The 26,023-nt window shown below is 36.7% G+C and overlaps 1 protein-coding gene across 8 annotated transcripts in view; it reads right to left on the bottom strand.

Annotated features, from left to right (window-relative positions):
* The window catches only part of RBMS3 (RNA binding motif single stranded interacting protein 3), a 679,730-nt gene that overhangs the window by 48,461 nt on the left and 605,246 nt on the right, over positions 1-26,023 (bottom strand). For 6 of the 8 annotated variants that reach the window (XM_058554276.1, XM_058554222.1, XM_058554266.1 and 3 more), the window contains 2 exons: positions 16,842-16,952; positions 8,835-8,882 (listed from right to left, as the gene is read on the bottom strand). In XM_058554276.1, coding sequence (XP_058410259.1) covers positions 8,835-8,882; positions 16,842-16,952 — 159 coding nt within the window. The remainder of the gene's footprint in view (positions 1-8,834; positions 8,883-16,841; positions 16,953-26,023) is intronic. The other 2 variants (XM_058554287.1, XM_058554257.1) reach the window with 1 other exon arrangement.

Here is a 26,023-nt window from a genome sequence, read left to right as displayed (position 1 = left end):
AACAGATTAAGTTATGTATTTTACATTGTCAGTTCAAAAGAAGCGTACCCATTCATCTGGAGACAGATACTTGCCGAGGCACTGAACTCAAGGAGCAATTCATCATTTGCTTCTTTATATAAGGAACAGTGGGTAGAATAATGGACAATTACTTCTACTAAGGTGTCTGGAAAAAGCTAGTAATGTTGTTTAGGTGTTTGTGTCATATATCACCCGTCTAAGAAAGAAGAGGTTAAAACATTACATTTTAACTCCGAGAAAGCATTTCTATAGGGACGTGCAATCATATGGTTCAGGTATTCTGCTTTCTGATAAACTAATTTAACATAGAGTCTAGAGAAATGTTAGCACGTCTGTCAGGCAGTGTCTCTCCAGCATCAGATGTCTTAAGCACGCCTTTGGCAAGTGCTGAATCACAGTCAGTTCATGGTTGGATTCTCTGATGGGAACCTCAAGCGCCTACTCTGTGCTGTTGATTAAAAAGGAACCATGTGCTGTCAGTACTAGATATGCTGATCGTGCACACGCAATTAGCTTCCTTTAAAATCTATTGCTGTCTTGAAAGTGCTCTGTTTCTCTGTTGCCACCATGTAGGCACTGCCCTTTTGTGATGACTGAGGTACTAAGTGACACTGTGTGCTGCTGCTCTGGTGTGCTCTAAGCCTATCGGTGCCACGCACTGATAGATTCTACCACAAAAAGACAGCATTTTGGATGTTACTTTTCCATTTGATGTGTGTGCTACACCACCAAGTGGAATTCTGCTCTGACTTTGCCACAGAAGGGCAGTCATATCTCCAGCCATCCCAGGCCTGCCCTATGCAGTGTTTGGTCTTGAGACAAAACCAAGAAAGCTTCCCTTCACCTTCAGAGTGCAAAGCAGAATACAGCACTCAGAGAAGCAGTTACCTGGGGGAAATAGAGTAACTAGTACTGATAAATCAAGAATAACTTCAATGGACACTCATCAACCACAACGGCAACAAAACACCAGCCCAGTTGGTCTGACAAAGACGTAAAACATGTTTTCACTACAAATCTATTGGGATGATGTATCTTTTACTTTTTCTCTAAATTTCTAAAAGTACAGAATTCTAAAGGCCGCCAGGAGGCTATTACACAGACTTTACATTTGATTTTCCTGGTTGATAATCCCGTTGCTGGTACAGACAAATAACCCCCACAAAACCAATATATGATGAGCATGTGAAAAAATATAAATATATTTAAAGTGTTTTAATACTTTAATCAATTATGCTGTACAAACTAAAACACTAAGACATGTCTCTCTCAATCTTCATCTCAATCTTTCCCACCTCTGCCTTTCTGATATTTCATCTGCCTTTCACAAAATAAAAAACCACAAAAATGCTAACTTTAAAGGAAAAGCACTTCCTGCTTATTATAAAGAAATGTCAGTAATAGTATTTAATTTGGAATGTGTACTTAAGAAAATAAAATTCATTACAGCAGGGTGGGCAAACTATAGCCCACAGGCCAAATTCAGCTTGCTGCCCATTTTTTAAAACAAAGCTTTATTGGAACATAGCCATGCTCACCCATTTTCACATGGTCTGTAGCTGTTTTCACCCTATAAGGCAGAGTTGAGTAGTTGTGACATAGACCATATGGCCAACAAAGCCTAAAATATTTACTATCTGGACCTTTACAGAAAAAACTTACTAGAGTAGAAGATAAGGAAAAGGATTTTGTATCTTCCTATCCCAACAACCTCCATTTCCCTCACCCCCCCAAAAAAACTGGGCTAAATACCAGTGATGTTTATATACCAGAACAGTCTAGTTACTTAAGCTCCCTTTAGTTATCAGTTACTTGAATAAAGCAATAAAAATTGTGGTCCCACAGGAAAAGTCTTTAAGATTTCATTTTTGTAATGTAATGAGTGATACAAATGCACTAGCAGGAACATAATAACAGCATGCACATAGCTATTTGTCAAATACTTGTACAAATACCATGTAAAAAGTCCTGTTCTGCAGACTGCTCTTACGATATCTGCCACACACTGTGTTTTGTGATAGTTCTTTATAGCCCTGCCCTCTGTCGTTAGAGTCTACGTTCTTTGAAGGCAAGGAATGCATCTCCTATTTTATACCGTCTAGACTTGGCTCCTTGCAGCACTCTAGGAACTCAGTAAATATTAGTTGAATGAATGAATAATAAATAGAACAAAGTCTCTCTGATTAGAACTTATTGAAAAGAAAATATCAATTAATTAGCACAGTTAAACAAATGCAGTTTTGTAATCAAAGTAGATGCACAGTATTTGAGCAAAGAAATGAAACCGATTTTTGTGCATGGCTTCTGGGAATACTTATAACCTTGTGTCAGGTCTTTTACAGTAAATACAATTTAATGGCTAATTGTTGCTAATTGGAGGTACTAATGGACCTAATTTTTAATTAAGAGGTGGAAATCATTTGTAATTAGCTCATGGTATCCATGAAAACAAGTGTTGCTTAGAGCTTGAAAAATGATTTTGTTTTCTGAAGTAACTTAAACATCACCCCCACAAATATGAGATAGTTTTATAAAGTGATTCCCACATAAGAAGAGGCAGTATGAAGATAGAGTTCGACCAAATCTTTGGTAGAGCAACACCAATTCCAGGTTAATGAGGCTTTCCAATGCAAACTAATGTGACTGACAGCAAAAACAATGTGGAAAAACTACATACTATTTCATCAGTGAATTTTGCCTTAATTCAGTCAAGTACCGCTATGGAGAACTGCATTCTTAGAGCATAACTCCCTGGCTAGAAATACGACAATTAAGGACTTCATATTCGACCACACTGAGTGAAACTGTACTGTGATTAATGTATATTTTTTCTGTGAAACCTAGTTGTGAAACTGTACTGATAACATTGACTATTTTCACCTATTTTGGCTGGGTCTAGAAAGGATATGGCAGAGAATGAATATATGTTCCAGAAGTCCTATGGATTTCTGTCAGTGCAGTCTTTTGGTCCTTTTTTCATTTTTTCCCAACCGATTCAAATTCTGAACTCTAAGGTTTTTAGAACAGGAGAATGAATTTTGGTTCTACTTATGTTCTCTGTCAATAGTGTTCTTTTGCTTGATTTCATGATGACGTCCTTCAAGGAAATTAAGCTCAAAGCAACTGAGATAAAAATTTGACAACAAATTATCTGTAGTTTTCATATGTGCCTCATAAAAACCAACTGTGAATAGAAAAAAAAAATGACATTTTACTCTTCATTTTTTCACTCAAATTTGCTTACAATAGAGGAATCTTTTAAAGAGTTATAGTTGTTATGGGAAAGAAACACTAAAAAGAGAATAGACTCCTGATTTTGCATGAACATATAGAGGGTACTTTCAGCCATCTGTCCTCTGTCCTTGAAATCAGCTGAATAAGGTGTAGAAGAGACTTTCTCACAAGGAGAGGCAACTCCAGTGAAATAAATCCAACTCCCGTTTCCCAAACTTCAGCCACTTTCTTTTGGACACCATCACTCTTGCCTTAGCTCTATTCTTCCTGAATTATTATTTTTTTAAAAGGTATTCACTGTTTAACTATTTACCTTAGACTCTTCCTAAGCAAAGTATTCCTTAAGTCATGAGTGTGATGAATTTCATCTATGTTATTCAAATTCACATTAAAGTAACTACACAGCTGATGAAGTAAAAATAAAAAGTTTGGGTCCCTGTACTCTTAAAATCATTTTAAGTGTCATATTGATACACAAATAACACCCTGAAAAACACTGATCTGATACACTTTTCTGCTTGATTTCCTTAACCTCTGTCATCTTCACCTCAAGTCTACTTTGGCTACGTGCTCTCATGACCTTGACTTCACCAAGAAATAGGTCATCATCCAAAATCTTAAATCTAAGTATTCCACTTTTGACCACTCCATACATCTCATTGAGACTTCTAGTCTCTAACTTCTCTCTCTCCCATCCCCTGCTGACCTCTTTTCTCTTTCTATTCATTCTGGAAACTACAGTTCTTCACTTAATCACTCTCTTGCTGATATTCGTCAGCACACATTGTCCTTTTTCTCACTCCATTCAGTAAAACCTTAGCCCTGGATTAATCTACCTGTCTGCCTTCTTGGCTACTGATCACTACTGTGGAAAATCAAACATCCTCACAGATTGGTACCACAAAAATCCACAGTCTATAGCTTCAAATGGATCCCCTGTACTGCCCCTCAAACTTTCTACAATTTTCCAAATCTCCGTTCTCCCTAAGTCCCTTACCATGCCATCTCCCACTCGCTCTGAGAAGATGTTACTTAATGCTTCATATAAAAACAAATAGTATTTATCGTTTAGAAAATCTTTTGGCTTCCTATTCTTTCATGTACAAACTTACATGCACACACATCATCCCCTCCTGTCCTCCCGCATTCCTAGAAGAGATGTCTGGCTTCCTCAGTGACCTTGTTCTATCAGTCATCGCCTTTATGATTACATCTTCAAACTTTAGAACTCTTTCCTGGCTTCTTCCGATCATGACCAAATTATTTCCCATCTTAAAAAAAAATCAATCACTTCCATTCTCCATTTGTTTCGTTTATTTATTCTCTACTCTTCAAAGCCAAATTTGCTGAATTTCTGGCGCTTATTACATCCATACCTTGAAGGACATTCACACTCTGCCCTTCCTTTAAAACTGCCCCATCAAATTCACTAGTGACCTCTGTGTAACTAAATCTAGTGGCTTTTTTTCAGGATTCATCTTACTGGACAGCCCTCTCTTTGGAAATACTCTCTTGCTTTGATTTCTTTTGAAATCTCATATTCTTGATTTTCCTTCTATGTCTATAGTTATCTTTTCCAATCTTTATTTTAGGCTCTTTTTCCTGACCATTCTTTATTTTCAAGGATCTCCCTACTTCTCTTCACTCTAAGCACATTCTCTGGCTGACATGACTTAATTCCATGGCAACTCCAAAATCCACCTCTAGCTAGAAGTTGTCTGCTGAGCTCTGGGCACACATATCAAAATATCTATTGATTATCTCCATTTGGATGCCTCATAGACACCTCAAACTCAACATGTAGACAGTGAACTTGGCTTCTTTCCTGCCAAATTTGATCTTTCTTCCTCTGGTTCAGATCCCAGCAAATGGCACTTTAGGCCACTGAGTTGCTAGGAGCTTAAGAGCTACCTTTAACTCTTCTCTTTCCTTCTATCCTGCCATTCAATCAGTTGCCAAGTCCTGTCTGTTCTACCTGCTTAATATATCACAAATTTGTCAACTTTTCATTCTCATTTCCACAACTTGAGCACATGCCAGCTTGATTTTGTACTTGTATTCTTGAGTTTTGATCCTCTTTTCTAGTTTTATCTCTCTCCAATGCATTCTCTACCCTATATCCAGAGTGACCATGTCACTCTCCAACTTAAAACCTTTTAGTGTATATCTATTGCCATTAGGATAGAGTTCAAGTTACCATGTCTTGTGATATTGCTCCAGCTTATTTCCCCACTCCTCATCTCTCTTTATGTATCCCTGCCCTATTGAACCTGCTGCAGTTCCCTGAATTTGCCATACTCTACCTCCCATAAGCCTTTGAATATGCTGCCCCCTAGGTCTGAAACTCTTCCTCTCCAACTTATTTTTCACTTGGCTAATTCCCATATGTCCTTATGTCTCTGTTTAGATGTTTCTTCCACCTTCTCTGACTTCTACTATATGTTAGTTGTCCTTTCTTTCTGCCACCATAGTATCTTATAGCAAGAATGATTAGTATAGTTGTTGCTAATAACATTTGAACACTTATTTTATGCCAAGGTCTGTTGTAAGCAGGCTGTATATTTTAACTCATCTAATGCTCACAACAATTCTATGAGGTAATTATTATTATTTCCCCAGATAAGTAATCTAAGCTACAGAGAAGTTAAGTAATTTTTCCAAGCTTCCACAACTAGTAAATGACACAAGTAGATTCTGAACTCAGGCATCTTATTGTAGAGTTTACAAAATTAAACATCATATATTTGTCCATATGGAAGCACTTATGACACTGTGTTGTAATCACCTATTTATACCTAACTTCCTAATTGGACCCTAGGTTCTTAGAGGGAAGTTGCATTCCTAGCACCCAACACAGTGACTGCTGCATAGTATGCTCCCAATAGTTATTATTTGAATAAACAAAACAACAAGGTGACAGGTGACTCAAAGAGGAAAGAGTCCTTGCCTAAAATATGATTTACCCTGACCCAGCCTCAGTGTATGCCATTGTGACATTTTGTCACAAGAATGCCAATGACTTACTGTCACCTAATCACTCTATGCTGTTTCTTATCTCCAAGAGTTTAGAGATCCTGTCCCATTCACCTCAGGGATCTTTTCTACTCTTGTTCAACTTGTAAACTCCTATTCATCCTTCTAAGCCCAGCTCAGAATTCACTTTATTCTGATCTTCTCTTTAGTTAGATTCTAGATTTTAGTTCCTCCAAAATTTATACATTTAAAGATCACAAACAACAACAACAACATTAAATTAAACTGTGATATTTTCTACGAATGGTCTATTTTCTATTCATCTTTGTATCCCCAGGACTTGGGTATAGTGCCTAGTACTCAGAAGGTGTTCAATAAATGTTTGATATATTGATTGAATGAAATTAGGTTTAGTTATGTCTCTGTAGATTACTAAGTAGATATCTTGAACTCTGATACATTATGGCAGTTTAGTCGGCTCCTACACTGGCAGAGAATTGATTACTATTTGAATCGTCCAATATTGGCATGTTGGGAGATATGGAAGGAGCTATGATAACACCTTGCCCACTTTCACTTTCTTTATTTGGTCAAGGATTGGGCAAAAAATATGCCATTTTTCAAAAGCCACTCAAATTGTGCTCACCAGACAATTAACAAACATTTTAGGCAGGCAAGTGTATTTTCATTTAGAGGTAGATCAAAGAGGCCAAAGAAGTCTGTGCAAATTTATAAGATGTCAAACCACCAATCCAATCTTAGAAGGGAAAACAACTGAGAAATCCCCCAAAATGTTATTTTTTCTGTCACTTCTATATTAGTCTCCTCCTTTGTATTTCATTGCTGGGATCTTAGCATTTTCTTTTAGTCTAATATCATATTTAGGCTTACTAACTGTTCTGTGTGATTACTGTTTCTTGTTCCTCAAGCACATACGAAGCTGCCAGATTGTTTCTGAAAGCACTACTTTGATCAAGTCCTTCCTTTGCTCAAGAACCTTCAGTGGCACCTGTCTGTGGCATAAGGTGGGAATTCCAAGCCTAGATTTGTAGCCAGATGTTCTGTCTCAATTGATTTACGTAGAGCCTGACCCAAGGCTGATATCTAGTAAGTGTTTTTGATGTTTTCATCACTTTTTTCACTGTGTTCTTAAAAATGAAATCAGGAAACTTAATTGAAGGAAAGTTCCAGTTTGTGTCTTTTATTATTATTAATATTGGTGAATTATCAAGAGTAGATGCCTCTTATTAAACAATGATGCCACACGTTAAACAAAGCAACGGCTGTATACATTAAACAAAGTATCTTCCCAGGGTCCCATATCCTAAATGAAACAGGCATGTTAAGATATGACAGGTAATACACTTTGGGGAAAGATAAGTGATATTTTAATTAATGACAAATTTGTGGAGATCTCCAAGAGGACCAAAGTGAGTTCACAGTTGAAAGCTAACTCATTGTTTCTCGGTTGAACTTCTAGGATGAGTATTCAGCCATGAGCATAATTAAACAAGTCCACAAGACATGAGAAAAGGATTACCCTTCAGATGCTGGGTCAAGCACACCCGGTGGCCAAGAACATGATGTTCTCTGCTTGAAAACCACCGTTCAGTTGCCAGATTCTACTGCACCATGGGCTCTTTTGTTCTATTTCTGGCCTTCATCTCTTGCTCTGTCTCTCCAATGCCCTTCTTGGTTTGGATTTTATGTCCTCATCATCTGACACATCAAAGGATCAAAGAGTTCAAAGCTCTTCGGGCTGTCAGTATTTTATTTAGTTTAAAAAATCAGCAAAAATTAAAAATTGTGCCCATTTTCCTCTTTGCAAGAAACCAAAATTCAAAATTAAGATCAAAGCACAGGAAGATCTGTGCAGTTCAAAATAAGAATACACCTCTTCACATATACCCTATTACAAACTGCACCACTAAATTTTATGAACCAACATAAACATGGGTAATTAAAATCCTCAAGACACTAATGTATTCTCAAATCAACCTCTGCCGCTTTGTTGTACAAATGGAACATTGGCAGCTTCTTCTCTTTCAATATCCAAAATACCATTTTTGGAACAAATTTGAAGTTTTGATTCATTCAACAAACAATTATATTGAGCACCTACTATGAGTCAGACACTATGCTGGGTGCTGAGCAAGCAAAATAGGATAATTTTCTGATTTCAGAAGAATTCTGGTCTCTAAAGCAGTGCTTCTCAAACTGTTTTATTAATAAGTGCCCTCTTTTGATAAACATAAATATCCTTCTCTTACTTCCCAGAAATTCTGAAGAACCCTTCTAACACTGAGAATTACTGATACACAGAACATAGACTCTATTTTCTGTGTATCCTTCACAGACCAAATATCTTTGAGCTTTAACTTTTTATTTCAAAAGCAACATATTTATTTTCCATACACAATACTGGATTGGAATGTTAAGTATACTTTTTTGAACCACATAAGCTATCTTCCTACCCTGGAACTAAAATTCCAATTCCCAGTACCCAGCCCTGTTGAGAATCACTGCTTTAAAGAGTGTTGGAGAAAACCAAGCAACCTCCGTCTCTCCCCTCCAATCAAATCTTAAAGGAATTAGAATTTTCCTACCTGACACAACAGCTGGTGGAGTATCATAATCCTGTCTTGGGACTGAATCTTTGAATGAAAAGAGCATGAGAAAGAATGCAATGAAGTACAAAAGAAAATAAAATAGAATCTTAGCTCTAAAACTTGGAAGTGCCCACTGTATGTCATATGGTTGCCTAAGTCCCCTGCCTTCAAGCCCTTAGGGCACTATGACCCCTGGGTTACAGTTGATACAATGGTCCCCATTACTACCACACTGTATGTGTTGTTAGGCTCTGTGCAGACTGCTAGGACAGTACAGTCTGCCTCAGAACATTGTCATCTTCCTCAGTCTGTCATAATTTTGGTGCCTCCCTTGGGGAATCAATGTGAAATTTTTACCCTCTCTGGCTGGCACAAAAGTTCTACAAGGCAGCCCACCTGGAAGGCGCCCAGAGCACTATATGAAATGAAGTCCTGGAGAACAAAAGAAAGAACTAAAATTTTAAAAGAGATAAATGAAAAATTTGCACATTCCCATACTCTATGGAGGCTGATGTATTTTGAAGGTACAGTTTCATTATTAATCACTCAGCCCGGCTCTGATCCCAGTGGTTGTCAGTCAAAGCCAAGGAGCCTTGTGTGCTGGAATTGTGAGAGCAGAGATAAATAGAACAGAATCTATTCAACAGACGATTGTTGTCTTTTTCCAAAGTGTCATAACATTGGAGGTGGCAAATGGTAGGGAAAGTTTAATCAAAGTACATGGCATCCATTTCAAAATTTGGGGTTATGTGGGACCAAATATATCTGCTTTTTTTGAAGATGAAAAAGAGGCTTTTAGCATAACACAACTCCTTTAGCCAGAGATCTTAAAAAGGAAAGTGGGAGATGCCCTATGGCCCAAGGCCCCCCTCCTACAAATGGAAAGTTCTAACCTAGCCTCAACTCCCCTTGGAGGGGTAAACTGTGTGAAAGGGACCAGATATTGCTCACATTCAAATACACTGCCTAAACATGGTTAAATAGATGCTCTTGTGTGACCCTTATTCATACGACCATTATTCCATTTTAAAAATGAAAACCTCAAACTTCATTTATCCATCTATTTGAGAACTTAATTTGGACTATCACAAATTTTTCCATTTCCTTGCCAAAAAAGGACAATATTAATCACTCTTGCATGAATAAATGGCACGTGAGAAGATAGATTAAAACTTGAATATTGCAAGGCACTTTGATCAGCAAAAGCAAACATTGATCAAAGATTCAAATGCAAATAAACCTTAGGCATGAGTTACTCTGTTTACTGCAACAGGTATGTGAACTAGTGAGTTGATTATAATCCCCAAGTCTAGAATTAGTAGAATCATTTTTAAAGGGTCTCCAAATACATTATTAATAGTAGTAGTACTTCCTAGTACCTTTTTAAAAACTGCAATCATTATTACCACAAACCAAAAAAAAAAGTTAATTTTAAGACCATGCCACTAGTCATTTTCCAAGAATAACTTCATAACATTTTAAAATAAATAATAAAAGTAAATCATGCTCATTGTTGAATACTTGGAGAATGCAGAAAATATAATGATTAACATAGAAGTTATCTCTAATCCCATCACCCAGAAATAATCACACTTGTTTTGTATTTATTACAGCCTTGTTTCATAAATATTTTTTCATAGTTGATACTATACATGTGCAGATTTACATCCTGTTTTTTGATTTAAGATTATAGATAATCCTTTTCCTAATTATTTTAGATGCATATAACTTCATGCTGTATTACAGTCTGGTTTATGGATAGATTATCATTTATTTAATCAATCTTCCTTAATAGACATTATAAAGAACACTGGGCTGAATATTTTTGTGGTATAAAGGCTTTTCTGTTATTTTAGAATATTTCCATAGAATAGCTTCTCAAAACTATAACTGCGTGGTCAATTAGTAGAGCTGTTTTGAAGTGTCTTATCTGCCCACCTTGCTATTCAACTGACACTTTTACAAATTTAGATTCCTATCATTACATTATCACTGATTGGGTATGTTTATTTCCCTATGCCTTCATCAGCAATGTGTATTATTTTGATACATTTATTTCATGAGTTAACGTGTGTATGTCTGATTAAATCACTGTTTCTTTGAGTACTACTTTTTTCCTAAGTTTTTTGGCATTCTATTTCCTCCTTTATCAACTATCTGTTCATGTCCTTTGGCATTTTATCCATTGGGGCTTTTGTATTTTGTTGCTAATTTATTCGAACTCAGAATCCACTTTTTAAATAGCAAAAGCTTAATATTTGCAAATAAATTTTCATAATACTAGACTTTCACATAATGCCTACTTGTTTGTTGTTTATATTATAAGACTACCTTCAAAGTTCATATATTTTAGAGTAAGGCTAAACAAATTTTTAAAGACTATTCCCTTTTATCTATTTTTTCTTGTATTTGACTATTTTTAATTAATTAATACGTTTTCCTGAAAAACCAGTTAAGGAGATGTACTCATTACCATTTATGAATTTATGATACTATTTCTTAATCATGACTCCATTTAACATTGCATGTTGTTTTTATCACTCTCAGTCTTATTAATTATATTAATAGCTAATAATTGAAAAAAAGACAATCTTTAAGCAAAATGAGTAACTCAGGATTTTCACCTGATACTGTCAGGATTTTAGAGCAATGAAGAAAGAACAGTGTGACCGAAAAATGTTAGAGAACTATGGCGAACAAATAGAGTACAATTACAAGATTATCTTTGTGAGTAGCTATGGTTACACTATGGGAATCCAATGAGGTCACAAATCACCAGTGGTTTGGAGAACACAAACAGAACTGCAGATAAGGAGCCCGCAGAACAAAAACTTTTTATTTCTTTCAACAGATGCTGGTGACATAGTAAGCCACTGGTGACCACCAACTGAACAAATGAAAAGGAGATAAGAAACTTGTAAAACAAGATTGTCACGCAATTTGGAGGTTCTCATAACACAGTAAAATCCCCGGTGGTTTCTGCTAAAGCTTACAATAGAGTGATAAGAAATTATGGATAACAGGGCTTTGGTGCTATCTAGGGAATCCTGCGACAAAAAATAAACAAAAGCGGGAGAGCTAGAAAATTCTTCAAGGTCAGCAGAGACCTGGAGTAAAACAGTTACACTTCTTGCATAAAATTCATTTCTTTTAAGGCCTGCAGACTCTGTTCATCTTAAAAATAGGTAGAGAATTGAACAATAAACTTTGAGGTGGCAAATGGTAGAGAAATTAAACTACATAGCATCCATTTCAAAATTTGAGGTTATGGGGGACCAAATCTATCTAATTTTGTGAAGATGAAAAAGAGGCTTTGGCTCAACACACTTCCTTTACTCTGGAATCTTAGAAAAGAAAGTGGGATATGGACTACAGCCTAGGCTCCCCTTCTAGAAATGAAAAATTCTAATCTAGCTCCAACTCCCATCAGCCCTGACCATTGCCTACTTTGGATTATTCACTGGATCTCTCTCTGCTCTGCCCTTGGAAACTATCTGTTTCTGTAGTTGAGGTTCCTGTCTTAATCTTGACTTGTCACTGCTCACACTTTGTTTTGCAGAATTTCAGTGAGCTCAAACATCTGAAAGCCTCTGAAAAGTTACTAGTAGGAGACAGACATGGTCAGATAATTTTAGATTGACTGGCTGTGGCAACATGGTGGATAATGGATTAGAGCAAATTGAGACTGGAAGCAGAAACAACAGTTAGGAGAGTGTTACAATTAATCAAATGAAGTTCAGGGCAGAGACTCTAGAAATGTGGATGAAGGGATGTATTTGATAAATGTCTGTGTACAAAATTGGTGGGACTTGAAAAGTAATTGTATATGGTGGTGAGGGAGAAGGGAAGAGTCTAGATTGAGTCCTGGGTGTAGCATTTGACTACCTGGGCAAATGGTCATGGGATTAGCTTGAGAGGAAATAAGGAGCAGGAACATATAAGAGGAAGGGTGTCAGTGGGGAGGAAGCTTGGGGAAGCTCACGAGATTAATTTGGATTGTGCTGATTTTGAGATGTCAGAGGCAGACTTACACTGATATATAGCAAGCAGTTGGATAAATGAGTCTAAAATTCTAAGATAAGGTTAGCATTAAAGACTCAGTCTTAGAAGTCTTTAGCATAGAAGGCAGAGTTCACAAACCATGAAAGTGAATGAGCTTGCTTAAGGAAATCATGTATGAATGAGAAGTAAATTAAAAAATGAAGCCTTGGCTTAGCAGCACATGAAAGAAAAGAAGAAGCAATGGTCAGAGAGGTCGGAGGAGAACCAGGAAAACCTTGGGCAGGAGTTACAAACTGAGAACTCTTAGAACAAACTGGGTCCAATATTCAAATATAGCAAAATTTCCCACTAAAATCCAAATATTTAGCTTATTTTGAAAAATTGTAAGGTGAGGCCACCCTGGGTCTGTATACCCATGTAGCAGTAGCTGTCTGGAGTTGAGTAATGGCTGCCCTCTATAGATGAGGCATCAGTGTCCCAGGCTGCCAAGGCATCAACTCTCCCAATTGTTCATCCAACAGTCAGGCAGAGATATTATCATTATTGCATTAAAAAAATCTCTAATTTAAAATATAATCTCCAATATCATGTATATTTATATTACACGACTATGTTTGTGACATAGGTAAATACAGACCAAATTTGACTATATATTTCTTGTTTTTTTGCTTGAACTTTGTCAACTTTATTCACTAATGTGACTTGGCTGGCCTCTATAGACTTTTGGGTTTACAGCCCTGAAACAGCATGTCAGAAGCTAAGGAAGTGGAAACTTGAAAGAAATAAATTATGTCAAACGAAACAGAGCAGGCCAGTGGGTTGTACTGTGGACTTGATAGTGTCCTACATCCCTTCTGGTGAGCTGGGCTAGATTCCTCACCAGTTAGGGTGAGGATGGCTCATTTGATAAGCATCTACTGGGTGTCACACACTGTCTGACGTATGTTACATACATCATTCCATTTAACATCTCAACATCCCTGAGATGTAAATATTACTCTCCCTACTTTGTAAAAGAGGAAATAAAAGTTCAGAGAGGTTAGGTAAGCTACCTAAACGTGGACAGCTAATAAGGGGAGACCCAGATTTTGAACTCAAGTTTAATTCCAATGCCCACTATTCTTTCCATGACACCAGGCCACCTTCCCAGCATTGGATAAAGTATGTTAAAAAGATGCAATATGGTGGGGAAATTTGATTAAATGAATCAATTCAATGGCATAATAGCAACTTCAAATGCCAATCAAAAATACAGATAAAATGAACCTATGATGGCATATCAAAGTGTAAGAGTGACAGTTTGAGAAATTGTATTCTGGACATTAAACATACCCAGGGATATTTTGTTGAATAAATCAACAAAGTAATATTGTTTTTTTCTCTGCCTTTCCAGAACCTTATGAAATTTTAAACCTTTGCAAAACATCAATTTACACAAAGCTTATAAGGTACCTAAGCATTATTTAGTACAAATTTGAAGGAGTAGAAGAATGAAAAAAAAAACTAGATGAAAGTGGTGTTAAAAATAAGCCACATGCTTAAAACTTTGTTTTCTAAGAAAGGGAGGGGATATATATCATTATTGAATAATTTTGCTATTACTAGCTGGGTAAAAACTGTGGTCTTGTATAAATGTGTTCTTGTTGAAAATGCTCAAATACTAATCATAATATGTTATTGAATCAATAACTATTGTAATTCCAATTCTGTTCTATATATGTTAGCTTATTTTTCAATTCCCTAAAGGATTTAGTCATATTTCAATCAACTTAGCTCTTGTATTTTTCCAGCTTGCAAATTGAAACTTCAGCAAGTCAGCTGGCTGTGCTTTTGATTCAAATGAGTAGGATTTATAAAGTGTTTCTTTCTATGCTTTGCATTATAACTCCCTCTTTCATCAGATTTCAATACAACAGGATAGCATTACTTCACTTATTCAGAATTTATGATCATTTAAGGAGAGGAAGGCTAAAATGAAGGAAAAATCAGTAGTGGGAACATGAGAAAGTTCAGGCTTCCCAATACTGTTCTTAGGATCTGCTTTGTTAGTAAATGAGCAAAGTGACTACAGATAATCCTTATGCGTTGTTAAAAGCTGTAGAAATACTATCTTCACAATCTTCCTGACGAAAGTTAGCTGTACTATAATGTACAGTTAAATGTAGTCTTAGATATGACTTTGAAAAGTCTTAGTCATAGACCTAAGAAATCATCTGATCAAATCCAAGCCTTCAGAGAGGTAAGGTATCAATTGTTTCTTATAGGTTCAGCAACTGAGGTCTTAGAGATAGGTAATTTGTTTATGTTAATAAAACTAATTTTTTTTACTTTATTTATTTATTTATTTATTTTTGAGGAAGACCGGCCCTGAGCTGACATCTGCCAATCCTCCTCTTTTTGCTGAGGAAGACTGGCCGTGGGCTAACATCCATGCCCATTTTCCTCCACTTGATATGGGACACCGCCACAGCATGGCTTGCCAAGTGATGTGTTGGTGCGCGCCCGGGATCCGAACCGGTGAACCCCGGGCCGCCACAGTGGAGCGCGTGCACCTAACTGCTTGCGCCACCAGGCCGGTCCAAAATCAAATTTCTTTATCAAAACAATGTGACTCTTTCCATTAGGTATATAGACTTCCTTTCTATTTAGAACAGATTATTGAGGTCTCAGTGGACGTGTCAGAAATTTCTTATATTCCAAAAAGCCTTTGAGTCAACATATCCATGTGGTAAGGAAGTCATTGCTTTAAGGTAAAATTTCCAATCAGTAGCTAGCGTCCGTAGTGTATGTAGGTATTTGGAGATGATGCCAGCATAACTGTGAAGAATCACAGAAGTGGTAACTATGAGACATACAGGCTTAAAGACATAGAGGCGTATAGTCAAAGGGGCCCCATATATCATCATATCAACACTTCAACTAGACATAGAGGGAAATTGAGACTAGAGGATCTTATTTTCCCGAGGACAGATAGAAACAACAGGGCTCCGTCAAGATTTGAATCTAGGATTCCCAATTCCTAGTCCAGTGCTCTTTCTATAATACTTAAGCTGCCTCAGTCAGAACAAAATACATTTTTTCTTTCTATATCTTTAAAAATGACAAAATTATCCGCATTAACATTATGGAAAGTAAAACTGTTACCAATGGTGTCACATGGGAGGTTGGCTTTAATGTTTTTCGTTGTTCTCTATAATGGTAATTAGCAAAGTTGCAGTATTCCAGGTTGTATTAGACATTTGCCCTCTTGAGCATTTGGGGAATTGTCTTACAATAGATTTTTTTTACAAACAAACATAAAGTTTTGCTAATAATTTCAAACGGCTCGTGATATAAAATTGAGGCTGCAATAGGCATTTTTCGATATACTTTTGTTCCCTAAGGAAAAATAATGGCTAGTCAAAAATATCCCAACCTATAAAAAAGATCAAGTACATTAGATCCTTTTCCTTTTTTTCAACATCATCTATGTCGACATATTCAAAGGAAAAATTAAAAGAACTCGATTATGTCAGGTTCTCAATTCCTTTTTATTGATTTAAACATTGACAGTAAATAAAAAGCCCTAAATATTAGTCATAGTCAGGGTTGGCCCCTTGCTTGTGAAGAATAACCTGGGAATGATATATGAGCTGAGTGGTAGGCATCTAGGAAAAGAAAACCAGGCTCAAGTGTATTAAGTTACAAGGTCTAGATTCGCAGGTGCATGCATAAAGACACCTTTCCAAAAACAGACATTATGCCTGGTGTACTATGTCCTGAGAACAAGAAGTAACTCAAATTTAAATGCAACACAGTAGAACCTCCAGCCTTGTCAATGTGAGTAAACGTGCCCCGGAACTGAATATGCATGCAGAATGCAGTTTATTCATACCGGAACCTGAAAGGTGTGTTAGTCAATGGCATAGAACCAGTTTTGCTAATAATGGCAGTGAAAACAGAGAGTATTGCATCTTATTGAAGAAGTCCAAGAAAACAAACAAAAATAACCCTTCAACTCACCGTTCCTGTTGTGCCCAACGAAAGATGATTCATCTGTTGTGTCAGGGGGCCCATCATGTTGGCTGGCTGCATTGACATAGGATGGTCCATTGTCGGCGTGATCACAGCACCCTACAAGCACATACAATGTTCATTTGAAAACACATTCCACAAGGAAGGAAACTTTTTAAAAACTAAACACAGTAACTTCATTAACATCAAATGTGTTTACTTTTTACTGAAAAGGCTAAATTCAACAATGTATGATTTTTACATCCCTCCATGTTGTTTTGCGTTCATCTAAATATACGGCATCTAAATATACAGCATTAGTAACTTCTTTTCCTCTGATGTGATTTATCTGTGATGTGTCTAAAATGCCTGTCATTTACAATTCCAATATTCAATGTAGAATGCAGTCCAAGATAACATATATATCCTCTCTCTATTTGTTCTAAATACAAACTTCTCTGAAAAATATGAATACTATGGAAATTCTCTAGCTTTTCTTGATATTAAATAAGACTTAAATTTATGCCATTTATCCATGATTTATATGGATAATTCTTGATCATCAATACAGTCTACCACCAGGGGGATAATGCTGGTCCAGATGGGTTTCTTTCTTTTTTTTTTTTTTTAATTTCTTTTCATACGCTTTTTAATTTTATTTATTAATTTATTTTTCCCCCAAAGCTACAGTAGATAGTTGTATGTCATAGCTGCACATCCTTCTAGTTGCTGCATGTGGGATGCGGCCCCAGCATGGCCGGAGAAGCGGTGCGTCGGTGCGTGCCCAGGATCCGAACCCGGGCCACCAGCAGCGGAGCGTGAGCACTTAACTGCTAAGCCACGGGGCCGGCCCCCAGATGGGTTTCTTAACTGGATCTCTTTGAGGGACACGTTAAAATCTAATATAAATGTTATAAAAATCAAAGTTACTATTTCCTATGTTTTTACTCGTAATCTTTTGACCTACTTTCTTTCTATGTGTGCTTTTGACAGAAGAATACTGAACTCTGTTAAATGCTACTCAAATGCAACACTGCTAAAATTTTTTTTTTTTGCAAAAATGTCAAGTGTTTCATCAGATGGTAGGAAATGTCTTCTTCTAGAATATTCTTTTTGATTTCTTATAACTGTTGGGAATGCAAGAAATAGATACTTTAGAAAACTTCTGTCCATATACAAAGTATTACATGGTTAGTGAAGCATGAAGCCAGGTCACACTACTCCTTTCCTCTATCCTACAATTCTGCCTTAATTGACTAACTTAGAGAATGAAACAATATATATTTTTTTAATTGAAATGATAGGATTGGATGAAATCTTTGAGATTTTATAATTCCAATGCTTTATTTTAAAGATGATAATAAAGGGGGAAGCTCTTCATATAACAAGTAATTTAAACACACAGTGGTAATAAAATGATTATGTACCTGAATGCTATTTTTTCTATAAACGTTATTTTTCTCACTATGTGACCCTTTTTTCCACATAAGTAAACATTTTGAAGAAACAAAACTAGGACAGATTCATGTAGGTGGCAGGATCTCAGCACCCAAATTAATTACCCACAAGCAAATGTGTCCTAAAACACTTTTGCTCAGGATAATCAGTTCCTCGTGGTATTATCCAAATCCAACTTCCTAACTGTATCTGTTAAAAGATCAGGCTATCACTCAGCCTTCCTTACGGGCTCCTCCTCCATTAATATGAAGGGAGAATAGAAATTGAGCCAAATATCTGGAAATGTTTGATATATAGAGACAGCTTTGTTCTTAAAACTCTTTGGACTTTTGAGCTAGAATCAATCAGAAGATATATATGTTATTTTATAGGTCTGTAGCTTGTACATATACAGTTGTGCATTTGTATTGTTTGAATTTCTTGATGCTTCTGTGGATTGTCATTCATTAGGATGCTTCTTGAATGAGAGACATAAGATAAGCTTTTACTTAATTATAATGCAGAGACACATCCTTTTTCCTTCCTGCTGCCTGAATTTCTTTAACAAAAGCATCTTTATTTTTTCCTCTTAAAAAAAAAACTTACTGGCCTTCCTTTCAGGTATTTGTTGTGTCCGACCAGCAGTAAACACTTTAAGAAGAACTGGGGTTCTTCTTAATATCCATTAGGGGTAACCTATAGAATGACCTCAGCATTAAGACAGAAGTCCTGGAACATTTTTTTCAACCAAAAATTGGTGCTTTCACAATATTCTAATCCTTGGCAGGTGCAGGACTTCAATATTCTTCTTGAACTTGAGACTTAGGCTATGTTCTTAGAATATTTGCCCCTAGAGATTCCAACATACAGCTACACTGACACAATCCCGGAAACCCCTCAATTCTAATCGCCCTGCTCTGGCCACATAAAAGATCCTTGGTCATAAATCAGAGATAAAGATCAAATTGTATTTGGTAAAGATACTTTCTTCTCAATGCCCTGGGGGTGATCTCACTCCCCAGTAGTGCGAGAGGTAGACTTCAGTCTTTGTTTGGGAGGAAATATGTAAATGAGATATGTGAGCACGTGACAGATGAATCAAAATCTACGCATGATAAAAATAGAAGGATTGAATGCCTGCATTTGGAATTAATTTAGGAAGGATTGTCTGGGTCTCTTTAGAGAATCCTTTCGCAGAAAGTGTTTGGGGACTCATTTGATTACAGATGCCACCGAGTGCGTGCTGCTTCTGTGTATAAACCAGAAACCTGACAATCAAAGGGAAGAGCGGGAAAGGATTTGTCATAATTTGGAATTGTAAATAGCAGTACTAGGCACGGAGTGGGAAACAATGTAAGGGAAACATTTCTTTCTTAACCAGACCAGTTATTGCAAATAAATGAACAATAAAATAAAGATTCTTGGGGAAGGACACGTAAGAACATACATTCTTGTTCATGTTCAGTAAAAATGTTCAGTGAAAAAGAGATTCCCACAAATTATTAAGAAAATAAATTCTTTAACAGTCTCAAGGGATGGAAGAAATTTACAATTTGTGAATAAGTTGGAACTAGTCGGCAGGAACTCCTTGGAGAAACAAATTTTCTTGATGATACTTTATGGGGACAGACAACTTAGAGAGTTTGAAGTATAGGTTATCCACAACAAAGAATGGCGTTTGCCAGCCACTTCGCTCATCAAATATGACAGAATCTCCTTTGTATTGTATAGGACATAAAAACAGGAAAAGAAAAAAGAGAGAAAAAAGAACAAAAAAGGAAAAGAAAAACCTATAGTTGTTACAGCAAAACTAGTGCCCTCAACCATAATTATGCCTCGTTAAATATACTGTCAAATCCATTCCTATCCAATGCATTTAAGCCATAGACGGGAGAGTGTTTTGTGACAGATGTTGCCAACACATTAAGGGTAACTTCATTTACTTGAAATGTATAGAATGTGCTGTCTGACGGAATTCACTTGGCAAACTGCAAAGCAAGAGGAAACAGATTTTTCATTTTAGCATCTCCGGATGTCTGGGTTTGCTCAATGTTTAAGCTGCAAAGAAAAATATGGTAACATGCTGTAATTCCACTAAAAAGCACAATGACTAAACAGCCAATGGGAATGTCTGGTCTATTTTAGCCACTGCCTCTGCAAAACAATGCTGCTCACACTCAAGAGACATAGGCTGGATCTGGTCATCCTAGCTCTGAAATAAACAATTTCAACAGGAATTCGGATAAAGTTTCCAAAGATCATTGATATGGAGTAAAATCTGACCTAAGGCCAGAAAACCATCTGTGTTGTTAACCTTCTGCCAATATTTGAAAGAAATTTTAAGTCTTGAGGAGTTCATCAATATCTTAATTTCCCAACTGAATCATAAGATCACTGGCAAATTGGGGAAAACATGTGCAGTCTCTCTCCCATCAAGAGCACACATAGTTGGCTTAAAACCTATGGACTTAGACTACAATAAGTGAGGACATGGACTACAATAAGAATTACCTGTATGAATGTTCCTGTGACTGTCAGTATTCTAGGCGAGTGTCACTCCAGGTATGATCTGGAGCAGCAGCAGATCAAGAATTAAAATTAGAATTAGAATCTCTGGGCTTCAGGCCTTGTAATCTGTGTTTTAATAAGCTCTCCAGATGATTCTGAGGCACCTTAAAGTTTGAGAAGTGTGCTCTGTCTATAAACTGCTATTGTATAAGCCAACATTATGGTTTTTAAATATAAGGAATTGGTTTTATTTTATTTATACTGTTTCTCAATTATTTGTTTTAAACCAGTCTTGTGATAGGGCATGAGCCTTTATGTAATAATCACATTCTATCTTGTTTAAAAATGCAGACGTCAAGCCTGCATTTTTGATGAACTGAAATGGGACAATTATCTGGATAATTCAGGCCTAAGCCTGATGCCCTGACATGTTTGCATCTGATCAGTTTGGCTGGTATCATGGCACATCTGACAATCTTTCCTATTTGTACTCTTAGTAAGTCTTAAACTTGAAATCATAGGACTATAAAAGTAAAAGGTAAGAAAATTATTTGGAAAATATAAGTGAAAAAAGAAATATCACCCTTCTTCTTCCTTAGTGTCATATCTAGATGCCTCAGGTCAAATGTTGGTGGCCGATCTTATATTCTTTTCCTATAGTGACTTACGCAAAACTATAGGACTATAGTACTCATTCTGCACGACTTAAAAAAATATAGTTTAAGGTCATTTGTTTTCTTTCTCATCTGTATGTTTCCTGCCTCTCTGTCAGTTTTTAATATTTATAGAATAAATATCTATCTAGTTGAGTTTGTGTACACCAGAGTATATATAACACACGTAAAGTGGAGTGCAGAGAATGATATGAGCTTACAAGTAAACCAGTTAGTATAAATGGTTTTCGAACAGCAACGATGATTTCATAATATAAACGGCATAAAGGTATTTCATTTAACTTGGGAAATAGCTCTCCAAATGCAGTGTCCTGCAATATTAGTGTGCAACATTCCTTATAGTATTTGAGACATTTAATCGTTCTCATTTGTTGATGTTGGCATGGGTTTTGTTGTTGCTGTTGTTTTGGAGGGAGGTGCTAGGCAAGGTTTAAGAAGGGCAGCTGTATCCGGCAGGGCCAGTGGCACAGTGGTTGAGCTCAAGCGCTCTGCTTCACTGGCCCAGGATTCACAGGTGCGGGCCTATGCACTGGACATCAAGCCATGCTGTGGTGGATCCCACATACAAAATACAGGAAGATGGGCACAGATGTTAGCTCAGGGTCAATCTTCCTCAGCAAACAGAGAAACATTGGGGGCTGGCCTGGTGGCGTAGTGGTTAAGTTCATGTGCTCCACTTTAGCAGCCCGGGGTTTGTGGGTTCAGATCCCAGGCATGGACCTGTGCACTGCCCGTCAAGCCATGCTGTGGCCGTGTCCCATATAGGGTAGAGGAGGATGAGCATGGATGTTGGCCCAGGGCCAATCTTCCTCAGCAAAAAAGAGGAGGATTGGCAAAAGGTATTAGCTCAGGGCTAATCTTCCTCACAAAAAAAAAGAAAAACACAAAAAAGAGAAAGATGGGCAACAGATGTTAGCTCAGGGCCAATCTTCCTCACCAAAAAAAAAAAAAAAAGAAAGAAAAGAAGAAGGACAGATATGAGGAGAGAAAAAAAGGAGGAGGAAAGGCCTCTATCCTTAGAAACACTCTTTAATCCTCAACTACCTAGATAAATTGCCAACCAACTTGGAGGGGGCAGTCTGACTTTAAAAAAATATACATTTGAAATCCAGAAAGCTGTGGCAAAGCTGATAGAGAGGGCTTCAACTTTGGAATGATCTCTGCCAAATGCTGGAAGTGTGGGAGAATGATGAGCAACCATGGCAAACTGGAAGCCACACTGCCCTTAGGACTCCATTTTATCACTAATCCCTTCCTTTCCTTTATTAATCTCTAATTGCTTCTTTCAATATTATATCTTCCAAGAGGGCAAGGGTTATATTTACACACCTTTGTAACCCCTATAAACAGGAATTACAGGCAGTAAGTACTCAAAACAGTTTTTGTGAATCAATTTTATACACCAGCACCACTAATTGTTCGGTTAAATTAAAAAAGGGCTAACATTTGCCAACATTTTTATCTAGATTGTTCATTCTAAAAGGGCTGAAGTCATGTCTGCTTGTTGACCACTGTCTATTTATAGCGTCTTAGTGTTGTCTACAGCATGAGGCATATAAGGTATGCTTCACAAATATTGGTTGGAAGAATGATGAAAGAACAAAACTCCAAATCAAAGGATACTTAGAAATGCTCTTTTGAGATCACTAGTCAAAATGGAGCAATCCAAAGATTTTGAAAAAACTTCTTCTCACAAGGGGAGTTCAATTTCAAAACTGTGTTTGGGTGCCTGTATAGGTGCATTTATTAATATCTTCAACCACCATATCCTTAAAGATGAGATCTGAAATTCACTTGATGTAAAAAGTTCTACTAATGCCACCACAGCATATTTACGAAAACTATTAAAATAAAAAGTATTTGTGTATGTGCTTATACCAGTGGTTCTCCACCAGTGGCGATTTTGCAATGTCTAGAAGGGACATTTGGCAATGTCCAGAGACATTTTTGGTTGTCAAACGGGGGAGGGGTGCTACTGACACATAGTGGGTAAAGGCCATTGATGTTGCTGAACATCCTACAACACGTAGGATAGTTCCCCACAACAAAGAATTATCCAGCCAAAAACATCATTAGTGCTGAGATTCAGGACCCCTGGTGTATATACATATATTCATAAGCTCTATTTATACAAAATGAGAAAGATTTGAAACTGCAGTAATTAGAAAATGGTACAAAGTATTCATCCACTCTCTGCTCCCTACAACTAACAGCAAATCCTAGATTCTATGTCGAGATTACATTTATGATATAAACCAGGTTTCTAAGGACTTGACTTCTAAGTCAATTGCTCAAATCCTATAATTTATCAGTGAAAGCAAGCAATGACTATATAATTGTGATTTTCAATGGGTATATGATTATTCTTGACTTTAAATTTATATTGCTATTTATTTTGGAAATACAGCCAACCTAGAGCTGGTTTCTCTTTCCTAAGTTTAGACGGATTAGATTCAATTGGCAAAATATTTGGACTGCTACTAGAGATGTGTAGCTGTGGGCTAGGCATACAATGTTTAGAAGCAGGGCATTTTCCATTGCTCTATGGTAAATTTAGAAGAGTTAGGTACATAGTTTACCTAATAAGAGAATATCTATTAGCTGTAAAAATAGAATTTTTTTCTTTTACTCTTAAACATTCTTTATTTTGTGTTGCTCTTTGATTCAGTTACCATTCATTGGAAGTGTTTTTTTTAAAAAAATATGTAATATTAAAAAACACTAAAACAAAATTAGTTTTAACCATGGAGTTCCCTTTAAAAGAATCCTAATTATACACCATGTGTATTCAACTGTGAATAATGGTTTCAATTATTGGTTAAGTACCTATTTATACAATAGTGTCATTTTGAATGAGAATATAAAGTAAATATGTCACACTGAAGTATTTCTTACCAAAGCAGGTACACAGATAATTAGGATTCTCAACACTGCTTTATTGAATCTTGTAGAGTTTTGTGCTTAAAAGTGAAGAAATTTGTTTAGCAGTGACTTTTGATGTTTTCAACAAGCTTCTTTAGAATTCTAATAGAGCAAAATGGCTTTTAAATACGTTACATTATTGAAGAAGAGATAAAAATTTGAAGACTTTGGGGCCCAATGGTCAAATGGTTTCGTTGACTGAATATGCAATAGAATAATTAGTTCTTTTATCGCTAAATTTGTACACCTGGTTAAAATCAGAAAAGGAATTTCATTATGCAGGAAGGTTACTATATTTTTTTCCTTTCATATTTCTACTTAAAGAGATCATAGTTGCTGAGCCAACAGAAATGTTAAGTGTGCGTAGAAGGATCCTAGGGCCTTTTCAGTGAGCCTCTTATGGCTTCAGCAACAAAGGCTGAATTTGCATTCATCAGCCTCCCACTCCAATCATGTAATCAATGTGTGGCTCTCAGCTAGGGAGTATCTACCATACACAAACATCTGTGCCATAAAAATCCATGTGGTATGGTGTAGATGATGTGAGGAATCACACTATTTGTGTAGAAAAACTAATGTGCAACCTAAGTCCTTTGTCTTCATTTTGCAGGGCTTCTGTGGTATATGCCTTCCTCACACAGATGTATGGTACAGTTCCAAAACTGGTTTAAACAGATTTGAGGGAAAAAAACAAAAAATAAAGGTTAAAGGCTGAAAAGTTATGACACTTATCAAATGAATGGCTTAATCACAATATATTTCACCATCTTCCCTACTTTTTTTTTTCTGGAAAAGATTCACCCTGAGCTAACATCTGTTGCCAATCTTGCTATCTTTTTTTTTTTTATCCCCAAAGCCCCAGGACACAGTTGTATAGTCTAGTTGTAGGTCCTTCTTGTTCTGTCTGAGCCACCACCACGACATGGCTACTGACAGACAAGTGGTGTGGTTCCATGCCCAAGAACTGAACCTGGGTTGCCAAAGCAGAGTGCACCAAACTTTAACCACTAGGCAATCAGGGCTGGCTCTCTTCCCTACTTTTTAAGACACAGAGAAAACCTCTGATATCTACTCACCAAATATATTACATAATGGAAACTTCTATTGGAGGACAGCTCCTAACCATTTTCCTATCTTCACAATAACCCTCAAAATACACAAATCACTTTCAAGATGAGCGTAAACGATTTTCCTTCTTTTTTGTTCCAAGAGGAGATATAAGGGAAACCATGTTAAACTACCTTCTCTATCAAAATGCAGCCCAGATTGCATTTTTACAGCTGAGTTAGCATCTTGAAAATTATTATTTCATACTAAAAATGTCATATGTTTACGACACGGGTACTGTTAAGCCTATGGCTGTTGTAAGTTAATCGGAGGAGTATAAGGGTAAATAGGACAATTCAATGATGGGATCAAAATATTTTCCATTCCTGCTTGTCCTATCCAGAAGCCATTTAGAGTGAATGAGCAGTAGGGTCACCCATGAGAATGTGCCTTTCTTCTCCACTTCCACATTATCTCTGCCCGAAAGAAGGTTCCTACAGATAGGTTCAGGATGGCCTTTTTAGCATAGTACACGTGCTCTATAAAGATCACATGGCTTCCAATTTACCTTTTCTTCTAATCCCTCAAGACAATCCACACGAA

The sequence above is a fragment of the Diceros bicornis genome, chromosome 2 (assembly GCF_020826845.1).
Source record: "Diceros bicornis minor isolate mBicDic1 chromosome 2, mDicBic1.mat.cur, whole genome shotgun sequence".
NCBI classification, from domain to species: domain Eukaryota; kingdom Metazoa; phylum Chordata; class Mammalia; order Perissodactyla; family Rhinocerotidae; genus Diceros; species Diceros bicornis.
Note: the sequence above shows the minus strand (reverse complement) of the source record. Positions and strands in the feature narration are given on the sequence as shown.